At 33.7% G+C, this 20,219-nt stretch overlaps 1 protein-coding gene across 1 annotated transcript in view; it reads right to left on the reverse strand.

Moving 5' to 3' along the window:
* Positions 1–20,219, reverse strand: part of LOC110734015 (anaphase-promoting complex subunit 6-like) — a 21,345-nt gene extending 1,126 nt beyond the window's left edge. Inside the window, exons 1-14 of the mRNA XM_021914071.1 lie at positions 19,787–20,219; positions 18,039–18,173; positions 14,938–15,011; positions 14,104–14,143; positions 13,731–13,776; positions 10,605–10,684; positions 10,123–10,304; positions 9,904–10,029; positions 8,112–8,186; positions 6,994–7,119; positions 6,326–6,395; positions 3,731–3,813; positions 816–929; positions 197–296 (exon numbers count right to left, since the gene is read on the reverse strand). Of these exons, the coding sequence (XP_021769763.1) occupies positions 197–296; positions 816–929; positions 3,731–3,813; positions 6,326–6,395; positions 6,994–7,119; positions 8,112–8,186; positions 9,904–10,029; positions 10,123–10,304; positions 10,605–10,684; positions 13,731–13,776; positions 14,104–14,143; positions 14,938–15,011; positions 18,039–18,173; positions 19,787–20,032 (1,497 nt within the window). The 5' untranslated portion in view covers positions 20,033–20,219. The remainder of the gene's footprint in view (positions 1–196; positions 297–815; positions 930–3,730; positions 3,814–6,325; positions 6,396–6,993; positions 7,120–8,111; positions 8,187–9,903; positions 10,030–10,122; positions 10,305–10,604; positions 10,685–13,730; positions 13,777–14,103; positions 14,144–14,937; positions 15,012–18,038; positions 18,174–19,786) is intronic.

Consider the following 20,219-nt stretch of genomic DNA (forward strand, 5'->3'; position numbering starts at 1 on the left):
AGGGGAAGCAACTCAGGCAAGGCAATTAACTAATCTGGCTACAGAGAGAAGAGAGGGGGGGGGGGGGGAAGAGAGTAGAAAAACTTCAGATATCATACTAGAGTTATTGGAAAGGATGTCCAATTACAGATGCTACAACATGACATTGACTCATTCAGATGGAACCCACAAGAATATAGATTTGACCTATACATACCTTCAAATGATAAGTGTAAGCAAGGCCCGAATAAGTACTTAAACTCTTGGTAGATAAGTTAAGCGCTTTCTCATAATATTTGATAGCTTCAGGATATATCCTGAAAAATAATAACAAAAAAAATACCATGAAGCATGGATCTCATTGCAGGGTAAATAAGGCAGATTACTTGTATGTTTGCAATATGAAACCGCATAACATTAAACACAATCAAATGCAGTCCATTTACTATTACATTCAAGAAGTTAAAGGGAGCCGAGAGGACTTTAATAAGTAGCTCCTTATATTTTGAAGTTTCAAGGGGTACCCACTTCATTTGCCACTTAATGCTTTTACACAAGCGTAAAGATTTTGGGGACTAATGGCAACAAACACTTTATATGCAAGTAACAGGGGTTTGAAAACCTAACAATATATTCTGAAGATACAACCAGGAGATACCAGAAAAATAGAGCACATACGGTACAGATGGACATAAATTAAGATGAACTGACTTCCGTAAAGACCAAGTAATAAGGAATCAGACCTAGTTCCTATAGAATATTCACAAACAGAACAAAAAAAAAAGGGACTATGTAGCCTGCATCGCAAATATAATGAACTTCAAGAATGAACATACTTTAATTTCCTATATGCATGCGCAAGATTGACAATAGTGGGTTCCCATGTCGCGTTCATGGATGCTGGGATATTCGCTAATGTTTTCTCAAACCACCGAACTGCTTTTTTGTACCTGAAATTGCATAGAAGCTCCAATTAAAAAATGGAGATAGATACAACCCTAAGAAAACATTTATACTGAAGTCTTTCCCAACTAGACTCATCATGAAATACAATAATTGAAAGCATATTGAGGAAGTCTACTCTTTCCTATTTATCATGCTAATACACCAACTGCAATAAGTAAACAAATCTAAAATATAAATCTAACCATGAATTCTAAATCAAATTGGAGGTGAAATCACAAATACACAAAATTTATGTCTTTAGAATTCCTTTTAGTTTCTGTTATTTTAGCTTAATAAGGTTCCTTAGATGATTAGAATTTGTTTTAGGAATTATAGACTAGGTCAAACTAGTCTTACTACTAGTTCCCTAATCTAAAAAGAATTAGTTTTCCTATTCTATTTAGGTTGCTTGGAGCTAAAGGCTAAAGGCTTGTCCTAGTCCTATACTCCTATTAGACTTAGAATCAGTTAGTTTTTCGATTATAAATAGGGAATTTCGTGGCTTTGTAAGACACTGAACAAATACACAAAATTCAGTTGAATAAAAGTTTATTGTTTAGCTTTTGCTTAAACAGTTTTTGCTAGTTTTCAATTCAAGGAGTTGGTTGAAGATTAGAACGTTAAACACTTAGTGTCTAGGAGTAGGCTAAGAGTTTAATCTCAAAATAATTAGCGTCCAGGAGTGGGTTAATTAATTTTAAAATTTGAATCATAAGTTTCAGGAGTGATCTTGTGAGGAGAAATATTTATATTCAATGTTTAAGATTTCTTTCAAGTTTGGATCTTTCTTTCAAGATTGTGGGTTTTCTTAAAACTTGACCAAACAAGGGGTTAGAATCCACATCAGTTTCCTTTTTTTTAGATACTTTTGACCCCACTCATTCTATTAAATCTTAGGGTCATCTAGTATCGCTACTGACCATTGTCTATGAAAGTAGAATAAAGTTGGAAAGTTAGATAATCCCTTCTTTCATGCACCCTATTTGAAGGATCATGTCTCCTTCTAAAGTACCAAATGAACATGCGGTAGAGCCATTGTCAGCCAAGTTCTAGTGAAGCATTAAACTGAACCGCAGTTTACTTAAAAAGGATGGTTCCTCGATGACAATTGTTTAGAGAGGGTGGGGGGTCCTGCTAGGCACCTTTGGTTTCGGAGCTTCAGGTGTGTTTAAGTATTTTGTTGCTACCAGCTAGGCAGCTACAGCTAATATTCTGATTCTATAAGTGCTAAAGATTCCTTATATCACTTCGATTTCCTAATCTTGTCCTGGTTACCAAAGTGCTAAAGGAATCATAATTGGCTTTAATATACCAAGATCTATTTTCATAAATCATAAGAACATTAGCAATATATAAACGAGGTAGAGGAAGACCGAAATTGACTTGGTTGGAAGGAGTTAGGAAGGATATAAAGCATATGGATTTGCATGAGAAAGAGGTATTTGATCGTAAAGGATGGAGGAGGAAATTTTTTGTGGATGATTATACGGAATAATCACTTTTGGTTCATGTAGCCGACCCCACTTATGGGGTAAAGGCTTTGATTGATTGATAAGCAATATATAAAATTCAATGCTAACAAGACATTTCAATTGTCAGGTTAATGAATCTCACCCCTTATAAAACACAATAGAGAATTAGCTCTTTCAAGTCACACTTCGTGAATGCTTTACCTTCAAAAATATTGGTGTTTAGGTCTTGATGAGTATGCATTTGAAAAATTAAGTGACAAACCACAGTATCTCTTCAACCAAACCATTATTCATTGTCCATTGAATATTTTCAAATATCCACCTTTCACTAACTTGGCCCTCAATCTATTCTTGACCTAATTATTGGCATTTCATACACATCATAATCATAAGCATAACTGCACTACTATTCTGATGTTGGCTTCTAGTCCGTGATCAAGACCGACTTTACGATAAAAAAAAAACAATTACAAAGAGAGGGAAAATATGCTCAAAGAGAGCTTACTTCACTTATTTAACCTGCACCATAATAAAGCTTTCACAATTCCTAAATCACACTATAAAAATTTAGATGGCAGTCTAAAAGATGATTGGTAGCAGGCTAGCAGCTAAAAGACAAAAGTAAAGGGTGATTAACTAGAGTGTAAGACATTATATAGACCAACTGCAATAGATATGACTGCTTGATCAAGCAGATCAACTACAAACGAGTTTTACTGGGAAATATTGTTCCTGTACAACTATGCAGTAAAGGAACCTTACCAGTTCTATGTACTACCTTTGTTCCCAAAAGTTCCTTATGGTTACTTTTTGCACACAATTAATGCAATTGGTGAGAGAGTGTTGATGTGGTGACTGGTGAGTGAGTGAGAGTAAAAAAATGGTGAATAGAGCAGGAGAGTGTGTAAAAAGGTGGGTGAAGGTAAGAAAAAGGTGGGAAAGGTAAGAGTATAAAAAAAGGTGGGTGGTGTAAGAAAATGTTAGAAAAGGTATGAGAGAGTGAGTGGAAATATGTTGCCAAAATTGGAATAAAGTAAAAAGTGTAAAGAACTTTTAGGAACGGATTACGGAAAGTGTAAAGAACTTTTGGAGGTAAACAGGTAGTACATTATTATGCATTTATGCTGCACCTTCTACAGAAGAAAACATAAGATTGACCAAATAGATTCAGAGAACACACAATCACCATTCACTACACAAGTCCAAGAATTAACAAATGCGCAAGGGGACAGCTTTTATATTTATTGCTAGATTTAACAAAAACCATTAGAGAAAGAACCAAAACATCACACTAACAAAGAAGGGGGGGGGGGGGGGGGGAAGGTATAACTTACTCCTTCATGTGATATGCAACAACGCCCAATTCATTATACACCAGAGGATCAGAAGAGCAAATTGTTTGGGCCTGCAAAAAGAACTGTAGGAAACTCTAATCAGTTTAAATCTACAGAGTACAGGACAAAAACTATCGAGAAAATTTTTGATCAATCAAAGGGGGTTGATAAAACAACAGAATAAGAGTGCATTATTAAACAATGAGATGAACAAGGAACAAGACATTTAACAGACTATACACATTCAATGGGAAGGAGTGGACCTTTTGGGAAAAAAACAAATAAACTTCCTTGAAAGAGGCTGAACACAAAGGACAATCTTCCCAGAGCCCTTCATGTCCAGAGCATAAAAACAATAACTTGAGAAGTTAAAAATTCAAGCTAAATATCCAAGAGCAATCCAAGGACGCAAATACAGGGAGAAACTAAGTTCTCACCCATGATCTGTATAACTCTTTAAACCTAATAAGGCGTAGAACAATTAGCTCACAAAGATCACTTAGTCAGCAGACTGATCTTTTAATTTTGTCTAAATTAAGTAGTAAATTCATTCACGCCTTATAGAACAAGTTGTTCTAAAAGCTTCCATTTCTGTGTGACTTTAAATGGGTACTTATCAAACATTTCCACAAGGACATAAAACTAACAGTTGGCACACTACAAAAGTTTTTTTTTTTTTTTTTTTTGGACACCAAAAGAAATTTGTAATTAATGTAGAAAAATAATAGACAGAACAAATTGAACTTTGTCATATATACACAGAATTATTAATTACAAAATTTATATCAAACATACATAGATAATTTATCTCATCTTTTTATGCAAACTGGTTAGCTATAAATAAGGATTTTTATTCTAGCATATGATTCATCCATGGGCTCACGCCTAATGGTGCATAATCAGTGTTGGATTCCTTTCTGGTATGTGAAGAGTTGAAGATGAAACCTAATCGCGAAATTTTCTAATCAGAACCTCTCGTAAGGATTCCTTTACATATTAAGGCTTCAAAATTATTTGCAATTTCATACTGTTGCAGTGATGCTTACTCTCCAAGGATAACCTAATTTCTTTGTTAAAGTATCACTTCCTTTCCACCATGGGCTCACGCCCAATGGTGCATAATCAGTGTTGGATTCCTTTCTGGTATGTGAAGAGTTGAAGATGAAACCTAATCGTGAAATTTGCTAATCAGAACCTCTCATAAGGATTCCTCATAACATATTAAGGCTTCAATATTATTTGCAATTTCATACTTGTTGCAGTGATGCTTACTCTCCTAGGATAACCTAATTTCTTTATTTAAGTATCACTCCCTTTCCACTCCTTTAAACTTCAAATTTGGGTTGAACACACCTGTTTAGGATAGAAAATATAGTGGAATTTTGTTGATTATAGGTGAATAAAAGTAGTAGGTATAGTTTAGTGTTTTTAGAGAACGTGAGAGAAATTGAGGGCCAAAGGTGGGGAGGGTAAGAGGATTAAGAACAAAATTTTAATTTGTAAATCGAACCCAAAATAAGAAATCAGAAAGCACAATCATAAAAATTAATATCTTGCAAATACACATTAAGACGGATCTAAGATCTAGTAAGATCCTACATGAGAAATAACGATGTATAATATTATATGTTGATGATCATATATGGTAAAAGATTTTTAATTTTGACCTAAAAAGTAAAAGTATTGCAACTAGAATGGAATGGAAGAACTAAATGGGAGTAAATACGAAACCTAGGAGAATGTTCGGTCTTCCACATATGAGTCGTGTGCCTTTAATAGGAGGAATAGGAAACAGTGTACCCTAAATTTTTCTATAAATATGGCTTGGGGTTGGAGGAGATCGTTGCAAACTGAAACCTTAAGGATGAGCAATCAAAAGTTAGCATCTAATAGTGTATCCTTTTTCAAATTATCTTAAACTCTTAGTTGGTTTAATAAGCCAAAAACAGTTTTATCAACAGTTCTAGGATCCAGTTATTTAGCATCTATCATATTTACCCATATAAATTGTACTGTAATCTATATTTATAATAATGCTTCCGCAGAAATGTCCATATAGCAAATCCACTTGACTAGCATCTTTTGCGCCACGCTATACACTAAAAAACAATTAACACCACTCAAGGTATGAGCCAGGACTTAAGAGTTAGTAGATATTGCATCGAATGGATTCCCTTCTATTTTTATCTTAACAAACAATAAAAACAAAGCCTCTTGATAGGAAGGTTTGATACCATCAATCAATCTGATAGCAGAATCGTGACTGTCGAATCATATAACTTATAAACAGCTAGAAACACAAAGCCAAGGCCAAATGAAAAACAAGGGGAAATTTTAACCGACCCAGATAATGTTTAAGGTTACTTATTTTAATATCATTGGTAGTAAGTCTCCTAGATCTCTCTGTTACTCTCACGGTCTCACCTGCTTTACTTTAAGCCCAAACTTATGTAGCTAAACCTTATTCTCCCAAACTCACAAGACCTTCCTCTTCAAGATTGCCAGGCTGTTGTAAAAGACATAGAACTAGAATACTAGCCTCTCATGCACACATGAAATTAAAAACTACTTTACTGCCAATATATGGTGGCTCACCTGCTCCGCAAGTTTGAAGCTGTGTGTTCGCATGTATTCCATGCCAATATACAAGGTTGGTAAATGACACCTGGAAGAAGAGAAATTCAGGACTTAATTGTAAAAGGGACAATACATGGTGATAAGAAGACTTCAAAGTCGTATAAGGCTAGCAAAGATAAAAATGCAACTACCATAGTTCAAAATAAAATTCATTGACAAGATGGAAAATAAACAAAAAACAATTACATTACAGAGCCAAAGGCAAGGGGGCAGCAGCAAGGGGGGAGCTATTGACATAATCTAACTGAAAAAATAAGTGCAAGACCCTTAAAGTATCTGTAGTGATAACACCTAATAAATAGCCGTACAACTAATAGCAAGAAATCACAAGAACCACAGTTATACTTGGCATTGTTGGCAATACAAATGACCATCTACACAATGAGTGAGAAACATACTTTGGTGACAAAACTAATTGTCAATATTCAAATCAAATTAAATTTAACAGGGATACAAATAATTGAAAAGTTGAAGTCAAATAAAAAGCTCATTCCACAGTGAGTACAATAAAATTATGGAGTCATATCACATTCCACAAATATAAGTGCTACAATAGCAGTCAGCAGAGGACAAAGAACACATGGGGGAGGAAAAAATCCTTGACTAGATAAGACCGTAAAATTTACCCAGGAAACAAACGAGCAGCAGTGCGGTAAGCCAACATTGCTTGATCACCTTCTTCTAAAGCAGCATATGCATTCCCTTGACCAATCCAAGAAGATAAAAATGTTCCTTCTAGACTTGTTGCCTTGCTAAAGAAAATTGAAACATAGAAGGTACGAAATTATATTTCGGTAGTCTAACGTCATAAAATACAAGTTTATGGCAGCAAGGTAAACATTCCCTATTTCCATTTACATGACATGGATCCAGTTCGTGAAGTGAATATTCAGAAATCAGAAGATCTAAAAAAAATGTCCAGAGAAGTTAATTGTTTCGCAAATTTATCAATAACTGCTGGAATGAAAGTCAAATTTCCAATAATATTTAACTATCTAATATTATGTTGAGGAGGTTTTGATTATAGTAGTACAACTCAGCATCTTTTACATAATTGCAGCAAAAAGTACCTTGAAGTCAGGGACAAACAAAGATACTACCATACTACAGACTACAGTCTATTTACTTATTCAATAATATTTTATGAATGCGTTTACGAATGTTGGTGTGCAGTGTATGATTCGTTTTTCATATCTATCTACAAATACAATAACAAAAAAATTTGGCATATTTTGAAATTAGAGGATTGCAAGGAAAAATTTACTCTTCACTTTGATGATTCAACAAGGTATTGTCAATGAAACAAATGCATCAAGAGTATCTTCATATGTAAGAAATGTAAATAAACTTTCACCAAATATTTCTTCTAGCTCATAGAGGACAATGCCTTTGGCACATAATCTGAAAGTGCAGACCGTCTTAAAACAAAGAGAGGGGAAACTTAGGTGACCTAGCAGGAACCAGACAAAATATCTGTACATCTGAGGAATAGCTTAGAGAAAAACAAAAGGCACAAAATGAAACAGAATCAGTCATTCAACCAAGAAATACAAAGTTGACACAAAAGCATAAGTCTTGAATAATATGTCGCAAGCACAACAAATTTAAAATTATCCCAACTCTCACCAGTAATCAAATATCATCCACATTGTTTATGGATCTTTGCCTCCTTATGTTATTATTCTATTGTGTGGGTTGCACATTCATAATTTGATATTAAAAATGTTGCCAAAGAAAGTAATACCTGAAATACCGGCGTGATTGGTCATACTTTCTGATGCAGTAATAGTAACATCCTACAGCAAACCATGACAGAGGCCTGGAGAAAAGAGAAAAGGATCAAAACAGGAATAAAAAATTTAAAATTTAGAGAAAAAAAAAAATAATAAAAAAGGCTTTGCCTGACAGAATGGAGCACAGAGCCCCAGAAGAACTAAAAATAATATTGATGCCAAAGATTTAAGACATGATCCAGGGGCAGAGGGAGAGGGGGACATGATCCAATGACGGAGTTTTTATTATTATTTTTTTTATATTTATTATTTTTTTAAACCCCAATTTGTAATTGTTTGATTGTTAATATTTTACATGTATATAAGTAGTTTGGAACTTTGGATATTTCCAATACAAAATAAATGTATAAGAAGAGATGTTTAGGGGAAAAGGAATAAAATCAAAGATTCTAGAGAATGATGACCACGAAACAAGTACTATTATTATGCAAAAGGAACACTTCAGCTTTGAACAAATTAGAGGGTAAGGAATGCATTATGAAATCCCCTCACAAGTCACAATATTGTGTTTAGTAGGAGGAGCCTTTCAACTATGAGGTTTTGAGCAGCTCAGAGGACAAAAAATGTTGGGATCCACTCACTATTCTATTATAATGATGGAGAAAGTGAGAAACCCTATCGTTTGGAAAAACCACCAGGTGGGGAGGGATTGATATACAATTTTTCCAACGTGGAAATAAATCAGACAACCAGGATGCAGGATATGCAGTTTCTAATCAAGAGAGCAACTGCAGCACAGTACCAATAGTCCTTTTTGTGCAAAGAGACAACATTGCAGATGATATTAAATCAGTGAAAAAACATCATCGAAAGAGCTAAGATAATCAGCAACACCATATAATCATTGGTTAGCTCTTAAAGAAATTGATTTTCAGAGAAGACTTTATATTTAATACATAGTCAAAAGGAATACAAGCATCAATGTAAATTTAGTGAAGCAACTTCATCCATAAACTTTTGGCATTGCAGTTTAGTTGACTTCAAACTTTATGTAAATTGTTAGAAAGAATTTCCATAGAAGAGTGCAAGAACAGAAAATCTATAAAATACTACCCCCGTTTCATAATTTTCTCAACATAATTTGTTTTTGTCCATTTCATAATGTTCTTAGCAAATCTACTTTATTCTATTTTTGGCAAACCCCTTTTACTTTCTTACCCTTCAGCCTTACAATATTTACACCTTTCCACTCACTCTCTTACTTTATCCACCTTTTTCTTACACCCACCCACCTTTTTACGCTCTCTCTCACCTTGTCCACATTTTTCTTACATCTTTACGCTCTGTCTCTTGCCTTAATTCTTGTGCAAACATTATATGGTAAGAACGCTATGAAACAAAGGTATATTAAGATGGCTTAAACAATAAAGTTGCACGCAAAACATGCATAAGAAAGGCTAAAATATGGTCAAAGCAAACCGAAAGTAGTAACAGAAGTCTGAACCCCCACCCCCAAAGCCAACAATCTATTCCAACAATTCTATCAAGATTCAAGAGTATATATGGATTAATGGATACAATATAGGATTTCACTTTTCCAATACAGAAATCCTCGCAAATCCATAATTACTGAATTGATCAACTGGGTCATGTACTCATATTAGTTGCATGAAGTAACATAAACATGATTACAAGCATAAAGGAGCATGTAATGTAAAGTAGCAAACATTCAGAGGTGCATTATTAACAAAGCAGACATATTATAGCCTAAAAAACCATTAGGGACTAGAGAAAATGTCTCACTTTTGAGGATGATCTTTGACCAAATTGCAAGCCATAATATACAGTTCATTTGACTGGCCAAGTTCCATGGCAGCAGCTAGATGTACCAAAGTACACTTCAGATGGAAAGGATCTTTTTCAAGCAATCTGAATGGATAAAATATAAGACGAGAAATTCAGCCTGGTCTGAATAGAGTCAGCTATAAAGACGAACGTCATATAATACATTTACAAACTCACAATGAAGTTAGTTCGAAACATTTCTGATATTCACCGCATTGATGGTAATATTCAGCTTTACAGGCCAACAAGTCAGTGTTATTCTTCAAAGTTCCATTGAAGGATGAATCTGATGAAGGACTGCAGGCATTTTCCTTTTCAACATCATCAAACATGGCTTCTACAACATTCTCTTTATCTTGCTAAATAGAAACATACGAATAAAAACTAATCAAGGACATGAATAGTAATATTGATCAATATGACAAAATCAAACTATATTCTTCTTTCACAAATATTGTTCATGCATTAACTGCTGCCTATTTTCAACATGAATTGCTATTAGGAAAGCAATATGGATCTATTCATCTATATATATGATTGTATTTTTCAAAGAAAAGGATTTTCAATACTTAAAATAAAAAATAAGGAGGCACCAAACCAGATATTTCCATCAACAAGATGTCCTCATACTTAGCTGTACGCCAAAAACAGGTGCTTACCTTCTTTATTAGACAAGTATAAAATGAAGAAAGCCACCCGTCTTCAGGGCTAAATTGCAATGATGAAAGTAGAGAGGATTCTGTAGAAAAAGAAAAAAGGAGACAGTAGGACATAAGACATTGGAGAAAGGCAAAAAATGTCTTCACCAAAATACTACATAAGCTAATCCAAAGGTTTACATGACAAGGCAAGATGTGGTTTGGGAATTGCTAACAGTTAGTAAAGATTTCAAAATCTACTCTTAATTGAATTTTACTTTAAAGATCATCAATGATGTACATCAGCCCTAAGCTTGCTAAAAGAAACTAGCTTAGCTGGTAGGATATCTCAAAAAAAAAGATCTTTAAGAACAGGATTCAAATATTTCTACTGCAAAATTTTCAGCAGAAAAGCATTGATAAGTTTAATTATAGATAACAAAATATGCCCAGCTAGAGAAATACGGAGTATACAGACATACCATTTATGTAGAATCTCTGGCATTTAAATCAAGCCACACATACTAGAAGGTAGAGTCGATATGTAACAGTTTTTTCTTTCCCTTTCGTTGATAAAATATTAATGTCTGGCCTAATTTTGTTGTTGAAGATTTCCACATCCGTTGTCAAATAATAAACATTTGTTCACATATATTATAGTTGGGTACATTGTTGTATATTTACTTACTTGGGTATGTCTGCGTGATTTCCATAATTGGATAATGATACAAATCAAGCACCTTACTATCTTTAATTGTAACTTCACCTTACCCTTCTAGTGGAAGTTTTACATGTCGATTTATAATACTGTATTAATTGTTTAAGGGGTCTTTTGGCCTTCCAAGTCAATTGATTTAGTCATTTGGTTAGCTTAAATATAGGGCTAATTTTCAGCTTCCTTAGCTCCAAGAAACCTCGTGGGAGGGCAACTTGGGTCGCAAGTAGGAGTGGTGAATTAGAGGGTGGAAGTGATGCAAATGCTTGCTCTCCAAGGCATCCTTCACATATTTCCTTCTTTTTGTAGTATACTTACTTTCCAAAAATATTACTACCTCCGTTTCATAATGTTCTTAATATATTCTAATTTTGCCGGTTTCATAATGTTCTTAACATATCAATTTCATTTTTAGCTACCTCTTTTACTAACTTATCCCTCTTACCCCACAATATTTACGTCTCTCCACCCACTATCCCTTACTTTACCTACCTTATTCATATAACCACCCACCTTTTACACTCTCTTACTTTATCAAGCTTTTTCATACACACACACACCCTCCCCTTGCCTTAATTCTTGTGCAAATAGTAAATATTAAGAACATTATGTAATGGAGGTAGTATTTACTTTTCTAGGTAAGTATGGCATGCTAGGTAGCACCAAGTTAAAGCAATTAAGCGTTAGTTTTATATGTTCAGTTGGTGGCAACATAGAAAATGAAATTCCCTATGATGTTCTAACTCTTACCAAATAGATGAAGTTGCTTACCTAGTCCCTCCTAGGTAAGTAGAACTTTACATGGGAAGTAAACTTCCAACATCCAACTACCAAATTTTGGCAATTTTTAGGCAATAGAACATCATAGGCATTTTAACTTTCTAAAAAGTAATACTTCCTAGAGCTGACAAAATGGGAAATTAGATTGTGATTTGAGTAAATTTAAGCTTGTTATATCTACATGTGTGCTAAATCAAACACTTGAAACCATTTTGCTATTTTTTTTGTTCACCTAGGTTGATAATAGATTTTAGACCTTTGAGGTTAAGGTACTATCCTTCATTTTGTCAGACGTTTAACACACTATAATGACAAAAAACCATCAATGATAGATCTAGGATTTCTGAGCTTGTGAGTCACCCTAAATTATTAATCCAATGCCACTGATGTAGCCTAACACACTACAAGAAATGAGCCGTAAACCGATGGTCAAACATACCAAAAACCATACTAATCCCCTACTCCATACGACCATAGCCCATACGGCCATACCCCATACTAACCCCCTTCCCCTGCCACCACCAAAAACCTTACTCCTGCCGACCACCTCCCTTTTCACCTCTAACAACCTTGAGCCACCACCTTCAACCACCAGCCACCGTTAACCACCCACCACCACCAACCAAAATCACCAAAATTTCGAAAAATAAAACATAAAAATTTCAGATCTAAATACAAAAAAAATGAAAAAAACGCAAAAATACTACATATGCGAACCCACAAAAATTAAACATCAATCAACGAAATCAACCAAAATAAACCGAAATTAAACAACAAAATCAAAATTAAACCACCCTAAAACAGAATCAACCCCAAAAAATCAACATACCTTGAAAAATTTCACCTTTTTTGGGGTTACATGGTCAAATTCGACCATGAAAATTCCAGATCGAGATTGACCAAAAAAACCTTTAATTTGAAGAGAGAAAAAAAAAAAAAAAAAAAAAAAAAAAAAATAACGGTAGGTGATGAAGAATTTCATAGATTTGTAGGCATCTCAATTCTCATGTCCTAGTGTTGAGGAGAGGGCTAAGGGCACAAAGTCACAAACGTGAGAAGGGAGAAGGAGAGAGAAGGGAGGAAAGAGAAAGGAGCGAGGAAGGAGGAAGGAGTGAGAAGGGAGGAGAGAGAATGTCAGCTTAGTGCTTCACGGATTCACGCCATTCTGGTCTTTCTTTTTCATTTTCTTTTTTTAATTAAACTTAATACTCCGTTTTTTTTTTTTTACACTGCTGAGTCACGTGACTCACCTTGCACCAACGTAGATCCGCCCAGAATCTATCTTTCTTCAAGAACTTGCAAGTTCCAAATACTTTCACCAGAAAAAGAATAAAAATATTACTACTTCCATTTTTTTGTTGCATCACTTTACAAATTGCGGATCCTAGACAAATTTTGGAGATGAGAGAGATATAGAGAATAAAAAAGTGGACCCGTGTGAAAAGAGATAGATATATAGAGGTAACTAACTAAAAAGGAAAGTGATGCAACTAATTTGAAACTCCCGTTTAAGGAAAATGATGCAACTAAAAAGCTACAGAGGAAGTATTATTTATCAGGTATATTTTGTTAACTTCCTTCTCCATTACGACTCGTTAAAGAAAGAGGGAAGTAAAAGATTCTAAAGCTATAAACAACAAAAATTGTCCAACCTTCACTGCATGTAAGCATATGGTTTTCAATGAGGCGATCCAAAGCCTGGACATAAACAAGGGGAAAAAAATTGTAAGATCTGTACATTTAGTGATTCTGTCCATATAATTAATGCAATATATCCAACCACAAGTCCACAATAAAAATTTAAATACAATTATTAATAATCAAATGCCAAAATAGATAGGCTAAAAACAGAGGAAATAAGTAACTCATCCACTTTGCATATATATCACTAAAAGGCCCAATTTTGGACAAGTAATATGATGTCTTTCTCAAATACAAAGATTTTCACAAAGGAAAAATTATGAACTTTGATAAGAGATGATCCAGGAAAGTTTATCAGGACAAGCTTCAGTCTCAAAAGCGTACCTCATAACACAAAGGATCGGCTTTGACTGCAGCTATATACCTGAAAAGACAGGATTGTATACACAGTTTGGTCAGTAAAACTAAAATATTGTACATAATGTGCCCTATGAGACTGTGACTAATACTTTACATTTACTAACATCCAAGCAGCTATTCGCAACAAATGGTTAGAGCAGTGGCTTTTGCTGCCTTTCTGATTTGCTTTATTACATTATGATCCAAACAACAAAAGGAAATTGTTAAGTCTCATTGGTTATAACTTTTTAATACTACAACTATGCAATAAAGGTAACACTAAAAAATGTAGCAGAACATCATTCATTATAGATAATATTATCTTCTAATTTAATGATCGTCAAGATTGACAGTTGACACCATAGCCATTTATAAAGAAACAAATTCACATAACAAGAATAAAGCAACTCGACATTGAGCTTGTTGAAATTATATTGTCTGGACTCTGGACTTATATTAATTTGTCTAAATTATACTATGGTCTAAACTTATTAGAACTTATTTTGTTTTAACTTATCTGAAACAATTTTCAGAAAATACTTATCTTGTTTGAACATGTTTCTGAACTTAACTTAACTTAAATGAGCTTATATATGGGATTAAGGCTTCAATTTTTGTTTGTTGTTTTGTTGTAATTTAAATTATATAAACATATGTTTTGAGTAAAATAAAATAAGTTAAAATAAGATGAAACAAAGAAGCCCTTACTTTAAACGCACACAAATCTTCCCAAATAGTGAAAGAAACAAAACAGAGTTTTACACAAAGGGTGCAGATTAGATGACAAGTTAAAACCACCACAAAGAGGCTGAGACTCACCATTGGCAAGCTTGAGCACGATTTTCCAGAGCCTCATATGCTCTACCTCGGAGAAAACATATAGCTGCAGATATCTGCATAAACAAACTTTATAGTTAATTTTAATCGAACTCAGTTCTCCTCTTAGCTTCCCCTTGGCTTATTTGAATAACTTTTAGCAAAAATAAGTTAAAAAATATATATACACACAACCTCCGTCACAAATACCTTACACATCACTTTTGGGCATGTTTATTTAATACTCTATCCATTTCTATTTGGTTGATATGTTTTCCTTATAAGGTCATTCATATTTAGTTGACACATTTTTTTTCCTTTCTCTAATATGTTATTAGCCCCATGTTTTTGGTGTATATCCATAAAAACAATTAATAAATCACATTCTCCACTCACCAACAAAAGTAATGGTCCTCAAAACCCACTAAATACAATAAGTAAATTACTCCGCCTACCAACTTTCACATAAGAAAATACTTAAGTCAAGTAATTTGCCGGCCAAACCATGTTAATTAAATAGGGACAGAGAATGTATAAATCAAAACTATTATTGACAACTTCTGTTCATAAATAAAGAAAACAAATTGGTCAAAGTATATGAATAGTGCAAAAAGTTAAAACAAGTAGTGAGAGAAAGAGGAAGTATATTTAAGTTAAGTTTAACAAAAACAAGTTAAGTTTAGCAAATATAAGTTCATTGAAAATAACTTATTTAAATTAAACATAATATATTCAACAAAAATTATACAATTTTAACCATCAATACCTTCGATATAAATTGGTAAATATTGAAATTAAATTAAAAAAAAAGGGTAAATAAAAACATTTGACATAATAACATTTGCTTTCGCAAATTAGCCCAAGGAAAAAGTCAAAAGTGGAGTGTGAGACTATGAGTTGTGATATTTAATCTCTTTTTGGCTATTACAAGGGCAACTTGTTCTTTGTTTTGGCTCTTACGGCTATTAACTCGTTTAAAATTTATTTTTCTTTATCATAAAAAATAAAAATTTAAAATAGAGTTGGACTCTACCACTCTGTAATAAAAGGGTGTGCTATCCTAAACATTTTGGAACTTTAATGTCTGTTAGTTACTTTTCATCAGACACTTGTTGAGCTCAATCTTTTGGGGAGTTTGAATTTGCTAATCAAGTTTTTTTTTTTTAACTAATCCGTAGATGAGTTTGAGCTTGTTTTGAAATATAGCATATTTAAATAACCCGTAGATGACTTTGAGCTTGTTTAGAAATATAAAAAATCACAAAACTTTTAGCAGCGTGCTAAGATATACATCATAAAATTCCAGTATTCTGTTCCAAACAACCCCTAATCCCCAACAAACCAAAATCAACTAACTAGCAAATTGCATTCATGTACTCGTTCTGCATACTGAAGCTTTCCAAAAAATTAATTTAACAACAGTGTTTTCAAACAGCCAATTTTAAATTTAGATGGTGTCAGAAAAACTCTTTGCAAACTTTAAACTCAAAGGGGATCCACAGATACCCGATACAAGCCCAATAGGTGGTGGTGCTCATGTTGCTTGTGTTATCCTACAACCAGTTTTAAACTCAGGGCTCCACAGCACAAAGACTTTACAGAACATTTTTTGCTTCTTTGTAAAGGTTGATATCCTCACTAGATTTTACTCCTCAACACAACAACACTTCAATATTCAGTAACTATTTTACCTCTAGTAAGAAGCTCTCTTAATTCATGCGGTCATGCCACCTAATTTGACTTTTTTTGTTTCCAAACTGCAATTTTATTCCTATTTATAATAATGTATGTCACTACAGGCTTGTTGCATCGACATAGTAGTGAGTTTAATATGTATATATGATGCAACACCAATAACTCCCATCCATTTGGAAGATTTTCTAATATACTTCACAAATTCAAAAGATAATCTGACATTAACATATGTCTGGGCAAGTTTCCAAAGCATGTGAGCATTTATGTTTAAACAGCTACCTTGGCAAACTCAGTACTCGTTACAAGCTTAGAACTGAAGTTTCAGAGACTAAACAAGGCAATTTCTGCTCAATTGTGCATCTTGTATTTTGCAATTTGCCGATAAAAAGATCAGTAGAAATAAGTAATTGCATATTTTGCTAGCTGCTACTTTATTGCAGAAGCTGTTCAGAATTGTAGAAAAGTCCAAAACTCTCTTGGATCATCTGTAGAATTACTATACGTGTTTCTGAAGGTGAATCATTGTTTACTAGCCATTCGATATTGCAGGCAAGTCCAGAACTCTCTTTAATCAGCTATAGGTTCACTATAAATGTTTCAAAAGGTGAATGGAAATTAGTAATTTGTGGCTACATATTTCTGTGTGCTTGGAGAGAAATGATAGAAATTTTTGGGATTAAATGTCTAGTGAAGAATCTTTTCGGAGAGGATTTTTTTTTTTTATAATATATCAACTCTTATGCCCTAAACATGCACTATCTAGAGCCTCTATTAATATTTTTTAGGTTTTCCCCAAAGTAAATTCCTCAATACTCTATATAGTGCAGTATTCTATTTATAGCAAAATTAATATCCAATCTAACCTCACTTGGCCCAACACAACTTACACACTTGCATTGTCAGGCAAAACAAGTTTATTTTAGAAAATTTCAACAAAATAAATATTTTTTTTTCAAACAGGTTTATTCAGATAAATTTTCAGACAAAGATAGAATTTTTTTTTCAAATAATACAAGCTTATTTATAAACATGTTCAATGTTCTTTTAGAAAAGCTCCAAAAGCCTAAAACATAAATTAATTCAATAAAATAAATATTAAATAAATAAAATAATAAAATTTGCTATTTTTTATATGAAATGTTATGATAAGTTTTGAGATATTCAAAACAACAATTAATCATTTTTTAGTAGTCAAAGTTGTGTGTGTTGGCAAACATGAAATTTCAATAGTTGCAATATATCCTTGCTTTCATATAATTCATTATTCATAAACATTCAATGTTTGAGATTGCTACATAAATAGCATGGTTCATATTTAAAATTTACAATTTTCAATTCTAAAATAATATTCAACAATTACATGCAAAACTGAAAAAATTCCAGCCACTGTAGAGGAAAAACATACATACATTGATTTCATGGTCTTGAGCATCCTTGTCAAGGTACATAACACTTCTGTCTTTTGTGTCGCTTACATTACCATGTTCGTCAAGTTTAGCATCTCCTAGCATTTGTAAACATTGATCCCACTCCTTTAGCTCCTCCTGGATTATGCATCAAAAGTGTATTAATTACCAAGCAATTCTATATTGGCCTTGCTTAGCAGTTAAAGGTTAGCTATGCAGAACATTGCCATGCTCAAAGGAACAAAAGGATGTCCCACCAGCCTATACAGATAGACAGATGCCTCGTTCAAAGTTTTTTTTTTTTTCTTAAAATACTACTGACATGCATTAATCAGACAGATAGGAGTCATAGGACTAAGCTTATACTAAATGTGCTATACAAAATTCTAAAATAGACAGAGCCCTTATCATCTTCTTTACATCTGTGAGTCGAAAACTGACAAACTCATGTGTCAAATGCTTAATTGCTTAAACTAAAGGAAGGTCATACATGTACCCCAATGAACATCAGTTTTGCGGTTATGCCCGTTATAAATCAAGCTCATCAATCCGGATAGCCCTAAAAAGCATCTTGAGTCATGATCGGACACTAGCCATTGAACTATTCAACTGTTCCACATAATTCGCATTGCATTTAACATATAAAGTCATTCTACACACCTAACTCCCAATCCTCTGCACAGCATGGAATTGATTTTTAAAATAGGTCTCACAATTCATCATTGAAAGAAAATTATATTTGGGACAATGTCATGCTTGTAGTCATATTTCTTTCGAGAAAGATTTATATAATCCAACATTATATTGTCTCACTAAGAAATTCACTTTTCCATAATATTAATAAATAAATTAAGTATACACTATTGGATATCCCCCAAACTTAATATAGTCATTTTAGTTCTGAACCTATAATTATTGTTTTATATAACTTTCATCCCTGCTCTTGGCCTATAGACCCTATTATATCAATCAGCTTATCTACGCGTTATAGGTCAGCCATCTCTTCAATATAACAAAGCTCCTAGTTTAGCTGATATTCCAAACTAAAAATAACAATCATTAGCAACAAACATATTGGTTGGTAAATTACCATTATTTCCATAACATTCAAACTTAAATTATCCTCTCCTTAATCCCTTTTTGTCATCAAAAAAGTGAGCTTTCTACCAGGAACTAGGGAAGACCATCGGCGATTAATTTAAATTTGAGATACTTAAATACAATAATTCCAAACTACGTATGCAAAAGCAACCATGAACAAGCATAATTAGCTCCAACAAGAATGTTTCTCCAATTTCACCATAGAATCTTCTGAGAACCGCCATTTATTCAATTTCAACCAACCGAACAGTCAATACTGCACCAGTGAATTCAATTTCTGATTAAACGACAAAACCACAGCAATCACAAAGCCTTAATCCCAAATTTTTCAGTCTTGACAAAAAATTAAACTTCCTACTATGCGAATCATAAAAACTGCATCACCTGTTCACTCCATTCACCCACTTTCAACAATATACAAAACAATCACTAATAAACCAAATTTGAGAATATCAACTAACTTAATTGGTCAAAGTCTAACGTATCAGATATCAAATCCTGTCTACATCAATTTGCCCTTTGCGACTCTCTCTACACCACCAATTCGAGATCATAACTTACTAAACTTACTGAATTAACAACCAATTATAAAAACCCTAAAGAATCAACACAACATAAAAACACTCAATTAAAGAGAAGAAAGTACTGACGAGGCATTTGGCGGCGAGGTAGCGAAAGCGGAGGTCACGGAGGACAACGTGAGAGGCATTGAGGAGGTGAAAAGCGCGGCGAAAATGGCGGCCGAGGAAGAGAGCTTGAGCTTGCATGTAAATATCGGCGGGGTCGGAGGTGAAGGCGGCGACTTTATCGGCGAAGAAAATGGCGGAGGAGTAGAGGTGTTTGCTAACACAGTCTCTCACTACTCCTCTTAGCTTCTCTATTTCTTCTTCCCTCATTTTGATTCTACACTTTCAGAGAGGAGAGATAAACTGGGAGGATGAAGATGAAATGGGGGTTTTGGTTGAGTTTTTGGATGATTGAAAGAGGAAAGAGCGGGAGTGGAAGGGTTTTGGGCCTTTGGCTATGCAGATTTTAATTTGATTTTAGTTTTTTTTTTTTTTTTTTTTTGAAAATTTGATTTTA

Source organism: Chenopodium quinoa, unplaced genomic scaffold (genome assembly GCF_001683475.1).
Source record: "Chenopodium quinoa cultivar QQ74 unplaced genomic scaffold, ASM168347v1, whole genome shotgun sequence".
Taxonomy (NCBI): Eukaryota; Viridiplantae; Streptophyta; class Magnoliopsida; order Caryophyllales; family Amaranthaceae; genus Chenopodium; species Chenopodium quinoa.